At 56.1% G+C, this 18,473-nt stretch overlaps 2 protein-coding genes across 4 annotated transcripts; both read left to right on the top strand.

Annotated features, from left to right (window-relative positions):
• Positions 1-2,364: 2,364 nt before the first annotated feature.
• CD37 (CD37 molecule) lies at positions 2,365-10,810 on the top strand. Of its 2 annotated transcripts, XM_074308179.1 has the most exons (10): positions 2,365-2,522; positions 3,168-3,278; positions 5,883-6,005; positions 6,106-6,178; positions 6,451-6,575; positions 6,795-6,869; positions 7,376-7,480; positions 7,641-8,018; positions 8,146-8,229; positions 9,935-10,810. In XM_074308179.1, the coding sequence occupies exons 3-10, from the start codon at positions 5,940-5,942 to the stop codon at positions 10,010-10,012; spliced, it is 984 nt and encodes a 327-aa protein (XP_074164280.1). In that variant the 5' UTR covers positions 2,365-2,522; positions 3,168-3,278; positions 5,883-5,939; the 3' UTR covers positions 10,013-10,810. The 2 variants fall into 2 exon arrangements, with proteins under 2 accessions (XP_074164280.1, XP_074164279.1); XM_074308178.1 differs by lacking the exon at positions 3,168-3,278.
• Positions 10,811-15,431: 4,621 nt separating this feature from the next.
• DKKL1 (dickkopf like acrosomal protein 1) lies at positions 15,432-18,238 on the top strand. Of its 2 annotated transcripts, none has more exons than XM_074308181.1 (5): positions 15,432-15,586; positions 16,148-16,370; positions 16,878-17,018; positions 17,217-17,309; positions 17,829-18,238. In XM_074308181.1, exons 2-5 carry the CDS (start codon positions 16,161-16,163, stop codon positions 18,120-18,122), a joined length of 738 nt encoding a protein of 245 aa, XP_074164282.1. In that variant the 5' UTR covers positions 15,432-15,586; positions 16,148-16,160; the 3' UTR covers positions 18,123-18,238. The 2 variants fall into 2 exon arrangements, with proteins under 2 accessions (XP_074164282.1, XP_074164283.1); XM_074308182.1 differs by lacking the exon at positions 15,432-15,586 and adding an exon at positions 15,942-16,027.
• Positions 18,239-18,473: the final 235 nt, after the last annotated feature.

Genomic DNA, 18,473 nt, shown 5'->3' with positions numbered 1-18,473 from the left:
GAGAAGCCCCAGTTCCTCCGCCCAGGGCCCCTCCCTCGCGCCCAGATGACGGTGCAGGAGCCGTCAGCCGCAGGTGGCCCTGGATGAGGACAGAAAGCAGGAGACAAATGTCACAGAGAAAGACAAAATCTGGGGACTGGGAGACATGGGCCAGGAGCCGCAGGTAGGGTGGTGGCTAGCGCTCAGGGATCCAGGGATCCAAGGGCAAGGCGGCCAGCTGGGGCTCCAAGATCCAGAGTCAAAGGTTAGCAGCAGGGTCCAGGGTCTGCAGGAGCAGCGGCCCCAGCCATCCGCCTTCCCCTGCACCGGAAGAGAACAGTGAAGAACCAGGAGAGGAAAAGACAGAGGCCCCCACCCTCACTGACACTCCAGAAATCGACTGTGGGTGTTACCCAGGAGCACTCAGCTGGATCCCCAACGGGAGCAAGAAAGCTCAGGGGTGGTGCTGAGGGTCAGAATGGGCTCCTCCCTGACCCCGCCCTACACTTAGCCCCAGTGCTCCCCCACCTGAGCAGGCAGCCCCCCCCCCCCATGACGAGATTGCAGTGAGAGCCCCCAGGGCTGAGCAGAGCTGGACTCCCGCGAGGCAGGGCAGGAAGCTGGCTGAGCCAGACCCCGCCTTCAGGGGCTGCCCCAAGGCCATCTGTAAATAACAGGGGAAGCCCCCGGCAAAGAGCGGAAGAGTCCCGCGTCTGGTGGGTGAGAGCGGAAGAGGAGGCGGCTCCCAAGAGCTAAGCATGGCCCGTCCCCAGGGAGCCAGACCTCCCGTCCCCCCCTGCACTCCGCATGGCCTGGAAATGGCACCAGCCCCCCTTCCATTCTGGTAGGGCATGGTCCGGACGGCGCCCGCCCCGCAGAAATGCCCTCTTGGGCCGGCCGCTCTCCGTCCTTCTGCTGCAGCCTGGCCGCCGGCTAGTGCCCCCAGTCTCCATCCCGTAGGTGGGTGACGGGGGGAGGGGCAGACCTCCTGGGGCCCTGACCGAACCGGCTCACAGAGATAGAGCCCAACCCCCTCCCTTTGCAGGAAACAAAACAGGCCCGAGGAGGCGCCTGGTCTGAGATCCCAGAGGCCCGAGGAGAGACCCCCGGGCCAAGCTCCCGGCCGTTATACTCCTCCCTCACGGCTGAGCTTCCCGAGTGTCTCTAGAACCGGGCTCTCCCCAGAGGAGTCTCTCTGTGGCTCTCTCTGTCTCCCTGTGTGTCTGTCTCTGTCGCTGTCTCCCCCTTCTTTTTCCTGTTTCCCCCTCTTTCCTTCTCTCCTCCCTCCCTCCCTCTCCCTTTTCTGTTTTTCTCTCCCTCTGTCTCTGTCTCTGTCTCCCCCTTCTTTTTCCCTTCCCCCTCTTTCCTTCTCTCCTCCCTCCCTCCCCCCTCTCCCTTTTCTGTTTTTCTCTCCCTCTGTCTCTGTCTCTCCCCCCTTCTTTTTCCTGTTTCCCTCCTCTTTCCTTCTCTCCTCCCTCCCTCCCCTCTCTCCCTTGTCTGTTTTTCTCTCCCTCTGTCTCTGTCTCTGTCTCCCCCTTCTTTTTCCTGTTTCCCCCTCTTTCCTTCTCTCCTCCCTCCCTCCCCCCTCTCCCTTTTCTGTTTTTCTCTCCCTCTGTCTCTGTCTCTCCCCCCTTCTTTTTCCTGTTTCCCTCCTCTTTCCTTCTCTCCTCCCTCCCTCCCCTCTCTCCCTTGTCTGTTTTTCTCTCCCTCTGTCTCTGTCTCTGTCTCCCCCTTCTTTTTCCTGTTTCCCCCTCTTTCCTTCTCTCCTCCCTCCCTCCCCCCTCTCCCTTTTCTGTTTTTCTCTCCCTCTGTCTCTGTCTCTCCCCCCTTCTTTTTCCTGTTTCCCTCCTCTTTCCTTCTCTCCTCCCTCCCTCCCCCCTCTCCCTTGTCTGTTTTTCTCTCCCTCTGTCTCTGTCTCTCACCCCCCCCCCAGCATCAAGCCCCCACACCAGCGCTCAGAAAGCAGGCCTCCCAATCAGGAAGCGTCTCGTGCGCCTCCAAACCTGGACACTAAAAGTCGCCAGAATCCGGGACCGCGCCCCGGCCCCCAACACGCCTGAACCTGGACTCTGGGGCACCTCCCTCCCCCGCCGCCCAAGGGAGCTCCGATCTAGAGCTCGGGGGCTGCCTCAGGCCACCTAGACCCTAGGCTAGACCCCGGAGCCTCTCTCCCGCGCCGCAAACCCAGAACTCGACTTCCCCTGAGGCTGAGGAGCAGATGGGACGAAGTCACTTTTTTGGGGGGGAAAGGAGTAGCTCAGAGCGGGGAGGTCGTGGGCGGAGTCCAAGACGACCACGCCCCCTCTCCAACCCAAGTCTTCCAGGGGCGGGGCCTCTGGAAGCATGCCCCGCCCCCTCCAAAGCACAAGCCAATCATCGCCTTCCGACCCTTTCCGGACGGGGGGGGGGAGGCGGGGAAGCTGATGCCGCCCCCCCGCCTGCCAGCTCGCCCCGGGCGGTCAGGTCTCCCCCAGTCCATCCACCACACGAGTGGGCGGTGACCGGTCTAGCCGCTGGCCTCCGGAGCCGGGGCTTCTTGCCAGGTGAGCGCACCTTTCCTTCTAGCCTGGGGGGGGGGGCGTCTAAGCGCTCCAGGGACCCCTGCAGCGGCTTTCTCCGCACCCGGGACCCCGCACCCCCCCCGTGCCCACGCGGGACGGACGCTGGAGCCCTGCTTCTGCCTCCCACGTCGGCCTTTTGGCCCCCCGCGCCCGCCCGCACAGCCCAGGCGCCCGAGCTCCTCCCGCCCGCGGACATGGAGCGCTGCAGAGCCGAGCCCCTTCCCCTTCTCCTCTCCCCTTCTCCTCGCCCCCTCCCCTTCTCCTCGCCCCCTCCCCTTCTCCTCGCCCCCTCCCCTTCTCCTCGCCCCCTCCCCTTCTCCTCGCCCCCTCCCCTTCTCCTCGCCCCGAGCGCCGCTCCAGCGCTCTCCACAGTCTCAGCCGGAGAGCTCTGAGTATCGAGGGAAGCCTCTCCCAGCCCGTTATTCGTTACCGGGCGGCTCGTGGCTGCCCCGCGCCCCCCGACACGAGGTCCCGGCCCATGAGCCCCCTCCCCCTTCAACCCCGCGCGCCATCCAGAGCCCCGGTGTTCCCCTTCTTGGGCGGCCTCCCTTCCCCCCACTTCCTCAGGCGGCGGCTGTGCCCGGGAGGAAGTCACTGTACTTCCTGGGGGGGGGTGCTGTGCCCCAGGGGGCAGAGACTCAGGGAAAGACCCAACCAGTCATTACCGGAGAGGCTCAGGCGGCGCACAGAGACCCAGGGTCCCACCGGGAGAGGCGGACAGAACCCTGAGAAAGACAGGTGTGCAGCCCGGGACTCTGGGGCAGCCACAGCCCCCCCAGCCCCCCTTTCCTCCTCAGAGCGGGGACAGACCCGGACTGAGCGCTCTCCAAGGTCCCCTCCAGCCGGCCATTCCAGCTTCCTCTCAGCCTCTGAGGCAGAGATGTACACAGAGGGCCAGCCAAGTGACCCGGAGCCTCTCATCCGTGAGGTCATCCGGTCTCTATGAGGTAGAGCCTGCTCTGATTTAGGCTAGGCTAAGGAGACCACCTGGATGAAGGCAGAGTCCCAAGCAGGGGCTGCTCTGCACCCCCCGTCCATCCCTCTCTGTCCCCCACATCCCCAGAGCCATGAAGGCGAGGGAGAGGTCCCCTCAGGCCTCGGGGACAGCAGTGACCAGAGAACAAGAGGAAACAGGAGACCCTCATAGCTTCCAAGATACCAGTGGTCTACAGAGATCTGAGGAAATCAGGACCCCGGAGGAGTCTCGGGGGCTCAGGGGCCCAGAGGAAATTGAAATCAAGGGCCCAGAGAAGACTGAAGGGCAGAGAGGGTCAGAGAAAACTGAGATCAGGGGCCCAGAGGAGTCTGCAGAAACCAGGGAGCTAGGGGAGACCAGGACCCCCAAAGAGACTGAGGTCAGAGATGCAGAGAGCTCTAAAGAGACCAGCTACCCCAGGGAGAGAAAGAGAAGAAGTTTTGTAAGATTTGAGGATATCAGAAAACCTGAAGAGCCTGAGAAGATCAGGACCTCAGACAGTTCTGAGGAGATCAGGGACCCCAAGGAAAGTTGGGACTCAGAGAAAACCAAGGAGAACAGGGACCTAGAGGAGGTGTGTGTGCGCGCCTGTGTCTGGGATCTGTCTGGGTCTGTGTGTCTATCCATATCTGTGTCTGTGTCTCTGTGTGTATGAATCTGCGTTTTGTATCTGTACCTATGTCAGTGTATCTGTACTCGTAGGTCTGGTTTTGGATGTGTGTGTGCGTCAGCATGTGTGTCCATATGTATGTGTCTGGGTGTCTCTGTATGTATTTATGTGTGTGGCTGTCATATCTATATCTCTGTGTGTCTGAGTCTGCATGTGTGTCTGGGTTTGAGTCTGTTGCTATATCTGTGTCTGTGTCTGGGTGTGAGTTTGGGTCTGTTGCTGTATTTGTGTTTGTGGCTGCATCTGGGTCTGGGCTGGGAGGAGGAGGACTGCGGATGCTTCCTCTTTGGGAATCTCCCTCTGGTGGCCTCCCTCCTCCCTCCTTCAGCCTCTCCCTCCCTTCCACAGTCAGCACCTGCTATTTTATAAAGCACCGAGCTCATTTCTGTTCACGTTTCCCTCACTAGATTGTAAACTTTGAGAGCACGATTCCCAAAGTCTCCTTGCAGCTTTGGGACGATCTGATGCCCCGGGCTGGGGGATCAGGAAAGGCTTCATGAAGGCAGCTATGCTAGAGTTAGGGGTTGAAGAAAGATCACAGCATGAAAAATCATGAGAATTGTGGGGAAGGGGCTTTTGAGACGGAGAAATAAAAGTGACTTGGCCAGGCTCACACTAGAAGCAAGGATCTGAGGCAGGCTTTGAAGCCAAGTCCTTAGGACTACAGAATCAGCACTCCTCTTTCCACATGCCTTCCTTCTAAAGATGAGGGTTCAACAAGCAGAGAGAATGCTGGACTTCTGGGAATCTTGTTCTTACCAACATGGAGATTCTCTTGGTCAGAGCACGGAGACCACAGTGGCTACAGCCATAGGCCTGCAATGTGAATGCACAGGAGTGGTGGGGAAAGACCAGAACACAGAAAGAGAACCTTCTTGTAGCTGGAGTGGAGAAGATGGGGAACTCAAACAGACTGGAATGCAGGATGGGGAGAGAAAACTGCCCTGGAGGCAGAGGGGAGCCATGAGAGGCCTTGGGCAGGGTACTAGGGAGATGAGGAGGGCAGAGTGGAGAGAAGAAATGGAATGACCAGGGAGAGCCTGAAGGCAGAGAGCCCTAAAAATCAAAGGCTACTTCAGTTGTTTCACATTGGAGTGGATTCAAGATTCTAGTGTTAGAGCTCTTTCCTATTTCCCTTGGTTCATAGTGTTTCCTGCTGTCAAAAACAAACAAACCCCAAACTATTTTGTTCATTGGGGGTGTCTGTTGTGTCTAATTCTTCATGACCCACATAGGGTTTCTTGGCAGAGATACTGGAGAGGTTTGCCATTTCCTTCTCCAGCTCACTTGACAGATGAGCAATTGAGACAAAGTAACTTGCCCTGGGTTATACGGCTACTAAGAGTCTGAGGCTGGATTTTGAACTCAGTCAAGATGACTCTTGATTCTACCTACTTCCCCTCTTAGCTGACCTGTGTGCCCCAGCAGAATAAACATTTTTCTGGGGTAGGGACTGAGCCTTTTTTTTTTTTTTTTGGTCTATGATCCTTGCTGTCTAGATAGAGATTGTGGTTTCATTTTCTAGCTCTTTTTTAGTTGCACCGCAATTTGTTGCTCTATTCTTTCTCTGGCCGATGAGTGAAATCAAAACTGATAAGATTTGGAGCCCGTGGTGCCTCAGGGGTAACAGGGGATGAGGAGTCAAGGCACTCAAAGCAGGAGTGAGACTTGAAGTCTTGACTTGTGTGCCTCTCAGGATCTCCAAGTCTCTGTGTTCCCTGGGTCTTCTGTCAGTAACACCCAAGTGAAGAACATGGTGGATAAGGGCTGTCTCAGCCTCATCAAATATTTCCTTTTTGTCTTCAACGTCTTCTTCTTCGTGAGTTAAACCACCCCAATCCCTGCTCCCACCACCACCCTGCCCGAAACCGTCCTGCAGCCATGTCTAGCCCCCCACTCAACCCTCCCTGCCCCCTCAGGTCCTGGGCAGCCTTGTCTTCTGCTTTGGTCTCTGGATTCTCATCGACAAGAACAGCTTTGCCTCCTTCCTGGGTGAGGGATTCTCTAACTCAATCCTTACTGTCTTAGCCCTTAACTCTGAGCCCCCACCCAGGGACACCTTCCCCGGGCCCCTAGGAAGCAGCGGTGGGGGTGTGAATTAGAAGCTTCCTGTCTGACTATAGTCAAGTATATTCCCCTTTCTGAGTTTGTTTCCCCACTCACCAAAGGAGGGGGTTGGATTCCAGGATGTGTCTCTTCCGTGAGCCTCACCCAGGCCTCTTCTTCGCCTCCCTCCCCCCAACCATTCTGTGGGTGTTTTGCAGGCCTGTCCTTTACACCGCTGAAAGTATGGTCCTATGTACTGGCCACCTCGGGGGTTCTCACTGGCCTCCTGTCCCTCCTTGGCTGCCTTGGAGCCCTCAAAGAGATCCGGTGCCTCCTTGGCCTTGTGAGTGGTCCTCAAATATTCCCTGGGACTCCACAAACTGGAGACGCCCCTGAAAATCCTCTGAGACCCTCCCTCTTGGATGACCCCAATTCCCCATGTCCTCCTGTCTCCTTAGGGACCTTCCAACCTCCTGAGCAGTTCTAGGGGTTCTCCCCTTCTCCCAGCCCCCTTTCCCCCTGACCCCTAGATGGAAGTCCTAATTCTGCCCCCTTTCCCTAGTACTTTGGTCTGCTGCTGCTCCTGCTTGCTACCCAGATCACAATAGGAGTCCTCATCTACACCCAACATGGCCTGGTGAGTGAGCCCTGGCCGCTGGCCGGGGAAATTTAAAAAGCAGAACAAAATAACTGCAGCAACAACAAAATCAGGGAGCTAGAGACTGACTGAGAGAGAGGAGCAGGAGGAGAGGAAGGGGCTAGGCCTGCAAAGGGCACTCACAGAAAGGGGCGAAGATGGCTGGCAGGAACCCGAGAGAGGGCGAGGAGCAGACGGAAAGGAGAGGAGGCAGAGGCAGGCGGGGAGAGTGGAAGCACAGGCAGTCCCGGAAAGGCTCCAGTCTAGACAGACACAGAAAAGGGGGGCACACCGAGGGAGGGGAAGTAGCCAAGAAGCAGCGGAGGGGGGGGGCAGAAAAAGAATGCTACGGGATAAAGGAGCAGATGGAAGACTTGAGAGGTGGAGGAAGGCAGGCCCAGGGCCAGTGAGACTAAGGAGGGGAGACAGAACCCGAGACAGCTGAGGCAGAGCCCAGATCCGGAAAGCCGGCGGTCTGTGTCTCTTCCACCCCTTCTCGGGCCCAGCTGGAGCGCAAGGTGAAGGACATCGTGCTGGACGTAATCGACAATTATCACAAGTACCCGGACGCCTACAGCACCGCTGAGAACTGGGATTTTGTGCAGTTCCAGGTGGGGCCCCGTTTCCCAGCTGTCCCCCCACAGCTCCCGGCCACCATCTCACGCCCTTCCAAACCCACTGTTCCCCCGAGAGCTGTCCGGGCGCCCCTGGTCCCCCGGGAGGCTCCCTGAGGAGCGTCTCTTCCCCTCCCTGACTCCGGCCTGTCTCCAGCTTCGCTGCTGCGGCTGGACCTCTCCCCAGGACTGGCTGCGGGCATCCTCCCTCAAGTTCAACGGCTCCGCCCTCAGCGGCGGCGGAAGGGGCTCCACCTCCTCCGGGGCCGACCTGGAGCCGTCGGCGCAGCCGCCCGGACCGCTTCATCGGGTGCCCTGCTCCTGCCAGAACACTTCGGTGCTGATCACGTCCCAGGGCCTTGCGGACTCCCCGAGAGCCAGCCAGCCTGCCGCGGGCTCCGGGGCCCGCGCCACCGAGGTCTCTGCCGCGGGCGTGCCCGTGATCCTGCCCCGTGTGGGCAGCCCCGCAACCCCGGCCCGACTGCGCTCGGGCGAGCTCTGCCTGACGTCGGCAGACAGCGGAGTCTACCAGGAGGTGAGGGCTTGGGGGGCCGAGGGGGCGCCGGGTGGGGAGGGACTGCCGGGGGTGGGGGGTGGGCTTGGCACCCAGGGGAGGGCGGAGCTAGCCCGAGCTCCCTGACTCCCTGGCCCGGCTCCCGCAGGGCTGCTCTCGGAGCATCTTCACTTGGCTGCACAACAACCTCATCTCCATCGTGGGCGTCAGCCTGGGCCTGGGGCTGCTCGAGGTGAGGAGCCAGTCTCCGGGGGCGCCTGGGTACCCGCTCCCTCGTCACTCCTCCGCCCCTCTCCTCCGCCCCTCCCGAACCTCTTCACTCCTCCGCCCCTCTCCCAGCCCCTCCCGAACCCCGCTTCTCTCCTCCTTCCCCTTCCTCAGCCTCTCCCGAACCCCGCTTCCCTCCTCCGCCCCTCTCCCGCCCCTCCCGAACCCCGCTTCCCTCCTCCGCCCCTCCCGAACCCCACTTCCCTCCTCCGTCCCTCTCCCCGCCCCTCCCGAACCCCGCTTCCCTCCTCCGCCCCTCTCCCCGCCTCTCCCGAACCTCGCTTCTCTCCTCCTTCCCCTTCCTCAGCCTCTCCCGAACCCCGCTTCCCTCCTCCGCCCCTCTCCCCGCCTCTCCCGAACCCCGCTTCCCTCCTCCGCCCCTCTCCCCGCCCCTCCCGAACCCCGCTTCCCTCCTCCGCCCCTCTCCCCGCCTCTCCCGAACCCCGCTTCTCTCCTCCTTCCCCTTCCTCAGCCTCTCCCGCTTCTCTCCTCCGCCCCTCTCCCGCCCCTCCCGAACCCCGCTTCCTTCCTCCGCCCCTCTCCCCGCCCCTCCCGAACCCCGCTTCCCTCCTCCGCTCCTCTCCCCGCCTCTCCCGAACCCCGCTTCTCTCCTCCGCCCCTCTCCCCGCCCCTCCCGAACCCCACTACCCTCCTCCGTCCCTCTCCCCGCCTCTCCCGAACCCCGCTTCCCTCCTCCGCCCCTCTCCCCGCCTCTCCCAAACCCCGCTTCTCCCGTCTCCAAAAGGGGCTCAAGCCGAGCCACTTTCTCGCGCCGGGAGGACCTTTCCCCAATGTCCTCTTCTCTCTCTCGCGAACTCGCCTCCCCCCAAAGCCCTCCGGCTCGGTCCAGATCCGCTCTGATTGCCGGCTCCCACCAAGAGCGGGACCGGACGGCGGCGCGCTGGCAAGCGCAGCCCCCCCCCCCTTAGCGGAGGGACGGAGGGGATTTAGCGCGGGGCAGCTCCAGAGTCCCCACTCTCTCTCCGCGGAGGCATTCCCACACTGACCAAAGACGGGGAGCGGGGGGGGTCCCCACCTCAGTCAGCTGCGGTCAGACGGACCCCAGCCCCGGTGCAGGTCAGTGACCGCGGGACCCCTCCGGCCGACTCCTGGGGGCTGCTCCGCAGAAGCCCAGGACTAACTCGGGGAGGGGAGTGGGCGGCGGGGCGGAGAGCGCTGCCCCGACGAGCGGGCGGGAGAAGCAGGCCCGGGGCGGGCTGACGCGCGTGTCCCGTTGCAGGTGGCGGCGGTGGCGCTGACGCTGGTGCTGCTGCCGCACGCCCGGGCCTGGGGCTCCCGCTGCCAGGGGCTGGAGGGAGAGACATCTGCGTCAGGGGGGGTCGGGAACAGCGGTTCAGGGACGCCCTTGTCCAACCAGGGCCCGGTTTACGGGAGCGCTTCGTGGGGGTCCCAGCCCACCGTGGTGGGGTGCTGGCTGCCGCGGAAGCGTCTGACCTCGAGGCGCTCGTCCTTGTGGTCAGCCTGCCGGCTGGGAGGGTCCCCGAGCTGCGAATAAAGGACCAGCTCAGCCCCAGGACCGGCGATCCCCTGCTTCTGTACCCGCCGGCCTCTGCGCCTCTGTCCCCACCCGCGAACCTCACCCCACCCTTGTCCCCAGCCCCCGGCAGCTCCACCTCTGACCCACGCGTGTCTCCTTCCTCTCTCCCTAGCTCGGGGTCATGTCGCTCTCGATGTTCCTCTGCAGGAACCTGGATCACGTCTACAACAAGCTCTGGCCATACCCTTAGACACCCTCCCGCCCCCTTACCCTACCTGGGACCCCGAGCCGTGCCTCCTCCCCATCCCATCCACTCTCCTCCGGGGGACCCTGGAGTTCTCTGCCAAAACGTCCTCTTCTCCCAGATTTCTTTCATCCTCAGAACCCTGGTACCCTAATATTCCTCTCCTTCCTTGGGCCAACCAGGCCCTTTCCTTGAGCACCCTAGAACTATTCTGTCCCCACCCCACCCCTTCCCGAGGTTCTCCTGCAGTTAGTCTTTGAGCCCCCCTCCCTCCACAATATTCAGGCAGGGTCTGGAGGTGGTGACTAATAGTGTCCTACTTTAATGATCGAAGTCTCTAGTTCTCCATCTCTGTCTCAACCCACCTGGGGCCCTCCTCTCTACCACCTCCCCTCTATTACCCCGGTGTCCTTTCCTCCAGCCTCCTTTTCTTTCCTCAGGGATTTCGATGTCCCCCATAAACCCCTATCTTCTTGTTCTGGCCTTTTGTATCTTCTTGGGGTCCTCAACATTCTTTTTTCCCTGCCCCTGGGAAAACCTAGTATTTTTCTCCCAATCTCTTCCCTTCTATTGTAGGATCCCCACTTTGTGTCCTTCTGTCTTTGCTCCTTTTCTACTCTCAAGTACCCCACAATTTTATCTCTGCCCTCTGCGGGGACACCATGCACTGACTGCCTTTTAATACCCTTTAACCTCCTGCCCAATTTGTTTCCTTCTTATCCATCTCCTTTTTCAGTTCCCTTTCTGTCAAATAAACCTTGAGCTCTGGGTAAGAAATAAAAATCATTTAATCTGCTGGTAAAATTGACTCTGTAGAGGAAGGTATTTGCTCCTGCCTGTCCCTAGAAGGGTCCATTTACTAAGACAGGACTTCTCAATCCCAACTGGCCATCCCAATGGAAATCAGGAATGACTCCATCCTGGAGTCATTTGTATATGAAAGAACTTGATAGACTGGAATCCTGGGCAAAATCTGGTCAGAAAAAATGTGTTAAGAATAAATGTACTATGTACAGGACTACCAGCCTAGGGGAGGGGGTGGAGGGGAGGAAGGGAAAAGTGGGAACTGAAGTTTTTGCAAGGGTCAATAATGAAAAATTACACATGCATATGTTTTGTGTATAAAAAGCTATTAAAAAAAAAAAAAAGAATAAATGTACTGGGGCAGCTAGATGGTGCAATGGACAGAGCAGCAGCCCTGAAATCAGTAGGACCTGAGTTCACATCTGGTCTCAGACACTTAACATTGCCAAGTTGTGTGACCCTGGGCAAGTCACTTAACCCCAATTGCCTCAAAAAAAAAAAAAGTGTCAAAAGAATAAATGTATTGTCTTTCACCCGAGCTTAAAAAAAAAAAAAAAAAAAAAAAAGTTGGCATCAAAAAGATGAAATATGAGAATACCTAGGCAGTAGTTTGAAAACAACCTGAGTTTTAAATAGTCCAAGATTTGATATTGTCCCTAGAAAAACTAAAAGCAAAAAATCTTCAATTTCCAGACATGTAGAATGGCTTTCTCTACAAATCTCTAAAAAAAAAAAAAACAAAAAACAAAAAACCTACACAAAAGGTAGAGTAATTTAAGTTGAATCCATATAAACAACATAGAAGGTAAAACATAAAATCACATCAGATGATATTAAAAATTGAGCCCTGTGGGGAAAGGAGAAGACAGTGCTAAGGGCCATTCTCAGGGTGGGGAGGTGTGCATGTAGGGTAAGAGAAAGCTCATGGATTATATCTGAGCAGAGATTTACATGTAAGAAAATCACCTTTTCCAAGAAAAAGTTGTACCTCCTACATCTGCATTACACTTTCAGGACAGAAGAAGTATGATTCCCCATGGGCCAGCTTTACCAAGGCTGCTAGGGAAGATTGGGGTGTAGAACCAGAGATGTTACCTGGCCTTAGTTGTTTTGAGTCATAATAAGAGTAGGGAATGGGGTTGGACAGTTTGAACCCTGGTCACAGAGTGAATCCCAGTACGTTTAACACTGCTTCCTTCGTTAATTGATATTTCTGAGAGACAACAGGAAAAAATTAGTGCCTTTTCCCTTCTTCACCCTCAAAATTATTCTTTTCTAGTTTGCCTATATATGTGGATACGTATGTATCGTCTCCTCTGCTAAAAGGTAAGCATCTTGACAGAAAAGACTGTTTATGCTTTCAATCCCCAATACCCAAGAGAAGATTGATGAACACTTGTTGGATGATTGATTGAAAACATATAAATTCAGTAATAGAAATGTGAAGGAAGGGGTTCAGATCTTGTATTCCAGAAACTCTGGTCGCTTGTTGTCCTGTGTTCTCAAAAAGGATCAAAATGATATCATTGTGAAGAGTCAAGAGTCTGCCTTCTGTTCTTACCTTAACCCTAACCCTAACTCCAGAAACTTTACATTCATAGGGAACATATAAACAAAGAAGGAACAAAAAAGGCCAATTAATAAGTGTAAGAAGAAAATTTAAAATTGATAAATGAACACGGCTAAAGAAAGCTGCTTGGGAATGGGTACTATAGAAGGTTACACATGCAATTCTGGCTTCGAGCTGGCAACTTTTGCATCTGACTCTCCTCATTGGTGATACTACACTGGCGAACTGCTTAAGAGGGGGAGTTGGGGTGACAGCTTGGGAGAAGATACATTTTCTACTTTCCTGATTTAAGAAAGGACGCACCTGCTTCCAAACTCTCTGTGGAGAGAGTCTTTGATAAGCAAGAAAAGGCTTTGGGAAGAATTAGACTTATAAGGCGAATATAGGTTTCTCAATTGTGATTCCTTAGAGATTTGGGGGAATTTTCCTATGCATGAACTCAAGGACTCTCTTGGTTGAACTGAAATGCTCTGTTCCCTCTGAGAAAGCTCGTCCACTTGGTATTTTTTAAAATTTTATTTCTCCCTTTATATATAAAGACAATTTTTAGCATCCATTTTTACAAGATTTTGCGTTCCAATTTTTTTCCTCCTTCCGCTATCTTTCTCTTCCTAAAGTGGTCAGCAATTCAAGGAGTGATATATGTGCAATCATGTAAAATATATTTCTATATTAGTCAGAATTGTGAAAGAAGAAATGGACCCAAAGAAAAAGACCTTCAAAAAGCTCTGAAACCATAATCAAATCTTGTTTGTACATAGCTGTTTGTGTCTTGTCTCCCCATTGGACTGCCAATTCCTTGAGAGCAGAGGCTGTCTTTTACTTTTTTTTGTGTGTCCTCAGTGCTTAACACATAGCAAGTGCTTAATAAATGCTTATTGACTGACATAGGAAAAAAACTTGTGCCAGGGTCAGAAAGTGCTCTTTTATGTGACCTGTTTACATGTCCCCTCATGCAGGGCTCTGGACACATTTATCCATGTGTGGCTGTCCCTTGTCTCATTTCTTTCTAGATCTGATACTCATCCCTCTGAATCCCTATGTGGTAGAGAGAGCTCAAGATTTACTGGCTCCCTTAGGGAATAGTAAGCTTGCCATTCTTAGTGGTCAATAAGCCCAGCTGTATTTCGAATCACATGAAAGGATGCTCTATTGAGTAGAGAAATGCAAATTAAGCACCATCTTAGATTGGCTATGGTGACAAGAAAAAATAATGGCACATGTTGGCGGGGATGTGGGGAACTGGAACACTGGTACATTGTTGGTGGAGTTGTGAATGGATCCAACCATTCTGGAGAGCCATGTGGAACTATCAAACTGTGCATACTCTTTGACCTAGTAGTGCCATTACTGGGTTGTACCCCACAGAGATCATAAAAGAGGGGAAAAGACCCATGTGTGCAAAAAATGTTTGTGGAAGCCCTTTTTGTAGTGGTGAGCAACTGGAAACTTGAGTGGCTGCCCATCAGTCAGGGAATGGCTGAATTCGCTATGGTATATGAAGGTAATGGAATATTATTGTTCTGTAAGAAACAACCAGCAGGATGATTTCAGAAAGGCCTGGAGAGACTTACTTGAATTGATGCTGAGTGAAGTGAGCAGGACCAGGAGATCGTTGTACACAATAATAAGATTATGTGATGATCAGTTGTGATGGACTTTGATCTTCTCAACAATGAGGTGGTGATTCAAGGCGATTCCAATAGATGAGATGGGAAATATCAAATAAATATATAAAGAGAAATATGGAGTCTGAATGTGGATGGAGGCATAGTATTTTCCCCTTTTTGTTTGTTTCCTTGTGTTTCCCTCCCCCCTCGGTCTGATTTGTCTTGCACAACATGACAAATAAAGAGATATATTTAAAGGATTGCACATATTTAAAACCTATATCAGTTTGCTTACTGTCATAGGGAAGGGGAAGAGCAATGGAGGGAGAAAAACTTGTAACACAGAGTCTCAAATGTATGTTGAAAACTATATATGTATTTGGAAAATAAAAAACTATTGAGAAAAGGCGGGGGGGAAAGATGCCCAGGCTGCAAAGTCAGCTGTTGTCAGGTGTGTTGCAAAGATCCGACTTCAAATCCAGGTTCAATCTAAAAGCCCCTGAGGTCCTTTCCAGAACTGGAATTTGGGGGAGGGACAAAGGACGTCACATTGTACCTACTTTGGAGCATTCAGTACCCGCCAAGTCACAGTAAACAGGAAGTTCCTACTGTCTACAAGGCACTCTGGACAAATAGGGCTAGGGCCTGAGTCTGTGGTTTTATTGGTATAGGGAACCCTCAGGTGAGAAAACAACGGATGCAGGCGAAAACCTCCCCTGCAATGAGAGTCTTGGAGAGTTGTCTAGATCCCGGTTTCTTAAAGTGAGCTCCCACAGTTGTCTAAATCCCAGCTTCTTAAGAGAAGTTGAATTCTAGAGTCCTCTAGATACCAGCTTGCTAGAGAAGCCAGGTTCTAGAGTCATCTAGAGCCCAGCTTAAAATGAGGTTCTAGAGCCATCTAGACCCCCAGCTTCTTAAAGTGAGGTCCCAGAGTTGTCTAAACACCAGCTTCTTAGAGGTTCTAGAGTTACCCAAATGCATCTTAAATAAGGTTCTAGAGTCTTGTCTAAATCCCAGCATCTTAAAGTGAGGTTCTACAATCGTCTAGAGCCCAGTTTCTTATTAAAGAGTGATTCTGCACCTCACACGGGATCTTATTATCAATAAAGTTTGGTGTGTATACCTATTTTATATACCTGCATACCGGGAGTCAGCAAAAACTTGGGGAAAAAAAGTTTAACCCTGTTCTAGAGCACTGAGAGGTAAATGACTTGTTCAGGGTCACACAGTCCGGATGTGTCGGGGTCAGCTTTGGGAATAGAGGTCTTCCCGCCTCGGGCTCTTTACCCATTTGTGCAAGCTGTCTCTCAGACACAGCATCCTTGGAGGATCGGAGAAGAGTAAGCCGCTCCCGCGAGAGGAGGGGGTTCTTTTAGGAACGAAGGGACGGGGCGCTCCAGCCTTCTCTGTGACGGCGCGGGCCTCTTGTGACCTCAGTTCAGTCGGGGTGGGAGCTGCGCCCATTCCCTCGCGCCCCCTCAGCACACGCTCAGCCGTCTTCGGTACCTGCGCAAGGAGACCCGGTCTGAGAGAGACAAGGGCCTGGGGGGCCAGGCCGACTGGGTCCTTGAGAAAGCGGAGCGAGGCGGTGACAGGGTATGGAGGCCGGAGGGACGGGGGCCTCCGTGTTCTCCCCAGGGGGCCTGGCTGCGGGGCCGGACCGCTGGACACGCTCCTTGGATCTCTAAAGAGACTGGGCTCCGGTGGGACGGGACGGGCGGGGGGCGGCACGGGGGAGGGGGTCTTGGAGGCTCTGGACGGCAGGCCGGTGGGCGGCCCCTGGACTCAGGAGGACCGCTCGGAGGACTGCACGTTAAAGGGCCGGGCCGCTCGGGCCCCGCCGGATTTTAGGACGCTCCCCCCCGACACCGCGCAGGGCCGAGCCTGGCGGAGGAGCGAGGCCCGGCTCGCGGGCCGCGCGGGGTCCCCCCCAGCAAGTTCTCGGGAGCGCCCGGGCTCGGGCCGGGGCCGTTGTGCGGGGGACGCGGCAGTTCTCCGGTCGGCAGCCCGCCTCTGTGGGGCGGCTCGCACTTGACGGTCCGAGGGCCGGGCCGGGAGCCACCGCGGCTTGGGAAAGAGAAGGGGGCTCGCCTGGGGAGGGGCGCGGCCTGCTTGCGGAGGCGGGGCTTCTGACCGCCGCCCCTCTCCCCCGCCCAGGCCCCGCCCCGCCATGTGGCCGCAGCCCCTGCTGCCGCTGCTGCTCCTGCTCTTGGCAGCTACCCCCGAGGACCGAGCGGCGCCCGTCTCCGTCCCGGAGCGTGCCCACGGGCACGGCCACGCCCCCGGGGGGCCCGACACTTCCGAGGGGCCGGAGCTGGGTTCCATGGGCCTGCTGGGCATCCACAGCCTCCTCCGCAGCCTCAACCGCCTCCTGCTCCGGGTGAGCTGTGGAGGCCACTGGCAGGGGGCACAGCCTGGCCCGGCGGCCGGCGGGCAACAAGCGCTGCTGAAATGTTTCCCGGCTCTGCCAGAGGGTCCGAGGGACCGGCATCGAGGGAAGGGAGGGATGGGGGAGCAGGAGCACAAAGGCATAGATCTGGGGGGGGCTGGCCAATTGTGAGGCAGGGCCGAGGGAGGAGGAAAAGTGGGAGGCCAGAAGAGGGGGACACAGCTAAAATGACTTGATCCCAGAGAAAGGATGAGATACAAAGGAAACAGGGTGGGCTAGGAAAGGGAGATAAAGATGGGAGGGACGGAGGCTCCGAGAGGGGGGGATGCCGGGAAGGACTGGGTAGGAAAGCTGCAGAAAGGTCAGAAGTTTGGAAGAGGGAGGAGGAACTCATGGGGGATTGGGTGGCTTACACCCCTTCCCCATATTCCTTTCTGGGCTCCCTTCCACCCGCCCGTGGCTTCCCCTCTTCCTCTCGCTTGGCCGGGGCTCTCCCAGGAGGATCTGCTTCGGGGTGTGGACAGCCTCATGACACCTTCGGTGGATTTTCGGAGCCTCCCAGCCAATTACCACAATGAGGACCAGAAACAACGCCACTTGGGTAACAGCACTCTCTACAGCCACCACCAGATAGACAAGGTCAGCCTCCTTGGCCCTCTCGGCTCCCAATTCCATGTCCCTGCCTCTAGTCAGCCAAATCTGTCGCATTCTGTCTTTGACGCAGCCCCGATACCCGGAACAGCTGAGAAAGAAACTCGCTGATGGGCAGGAGAGGCGTCGGGGAAGGGAGTGGGGTTCGTTCTGCTGCCCCCCAACACTATACACGTACCCACACAGGTGACTGATAATCGGACCGGAGACGTAATGATTTCAGAGAAGGTGGTGGCTGCCATTGAGCCTTCAGAAGGGAATGTGGAGGATGACTGGAAGGTCAGACACATTTCTGTTGCCCAGTGTACTTCAGTGTTGGACCCTTCCAAGGAAAGAGGATGGAAAGGGACTGGGGCTTAGGGGGTGCAGGGGGGACTGAAACACTGCCTTTGAGCACAGGAGAGCAAGACCAAGAACCTAGTTCCTGCTGCTCTTCCCCTTTGTTCATGCGTCTGTAAGCAGGGATGAGACTGAAAGCAATGGAGTGAGGCAGGAGGGAAAGGCTCAGGAGACCTCTTCCTGTGGAAGAGTGAATCGAGACCGAGTCCAAGAGCCAGGCCTCCAAGAAACTTGGGCCCTCTCGCCATGAATGCACGGTGCTAGCTGGGGGCCAGGAGCAGTGGGTGACAGGAGGAGAGGAGAGGGAAGGAGGAAGTTGAGTTAGCCACAAGGAGTAGTGAGCTCACCATGGCAGGAAGTCTCCAACCAAAGTCCATTTTTCAAGATGATGTCTCGGAGGATTCCTGCTCAGGTAGAGAAGTCCCTTTGAACTCAGAGACCTTGTGGTTCTGATTCCAGGTGCCCGAGGACGAAGAGAATGAACCATCCCAGACTCTCCCTAGCCCTGGACTGAGCGGCTTCCACGGCGATACCCAGCCCAAAGTGGCCTTCTGGATTGTCAGGCTGCCCCATCAGTTGGCCCGGGGTGAGAGCAGGGCTGGGAGCCGCTGGCTCAGCGAGAAACGGCACCGGCTTCAGGCCATCCGGGACGGGCTTCGGGAGGGAGCCCACGAGGAAGTCCCCTTGCGCCTTCGCCCGGCACCTCGCCGGGCCCATTTCCTCTACCTGCTAAGGCCCCCCCGGCAGCTGTAGGGCCCGGGGTTGGCAGACAGGCAGGCTGAGGGCAGTAGCAGAGATGAGAGGTGAGGATGCTTGCATGAGTCCCTCAGTCCCCTTGGAAATAAATAAAGTTCTATCCTCAATGAAAATGGCATCGGGGCTGTCGTCTCCAGCCAGGCTCCGTCTTTGCAAGGCTCTCCTCTGCCTCTTCTCTCCCAGGGCATCATTGCAGACAAGTAAGGGAAGCTCTTGGACTAGGCTTCCCGTCCCACCCCATGCCTTCCTGATTGTTTCCACGTTGGCACAGGTGCCATGCAAACGGGGCGAGCTTAGAATCAGCCTCCCTGGGCAAGGACAGCCAGAGAAAGCCAGGCCGGGAGGCCC

Source organism: Sminthopsis crassicaudata, chromosome 3 (assembly GCF_048593235.1).
Source record: "Sminthopsis crassicaudata isolate SCR6 chromosome 3, ASM4859323v1, whole genome shotgun sequence".
NCBI lineage: Eukaryota > Metazoa > Chordata > Mammalia > Dasyuromorphia > Dasyuridae > Sminthopsis > Sminthopsis crassicaudata.
The sequence above is the reverse complement of the archived record's forward strand: the minus strand, read 5'-3'. Positions and strand labels throughout refer to the sequence as shown.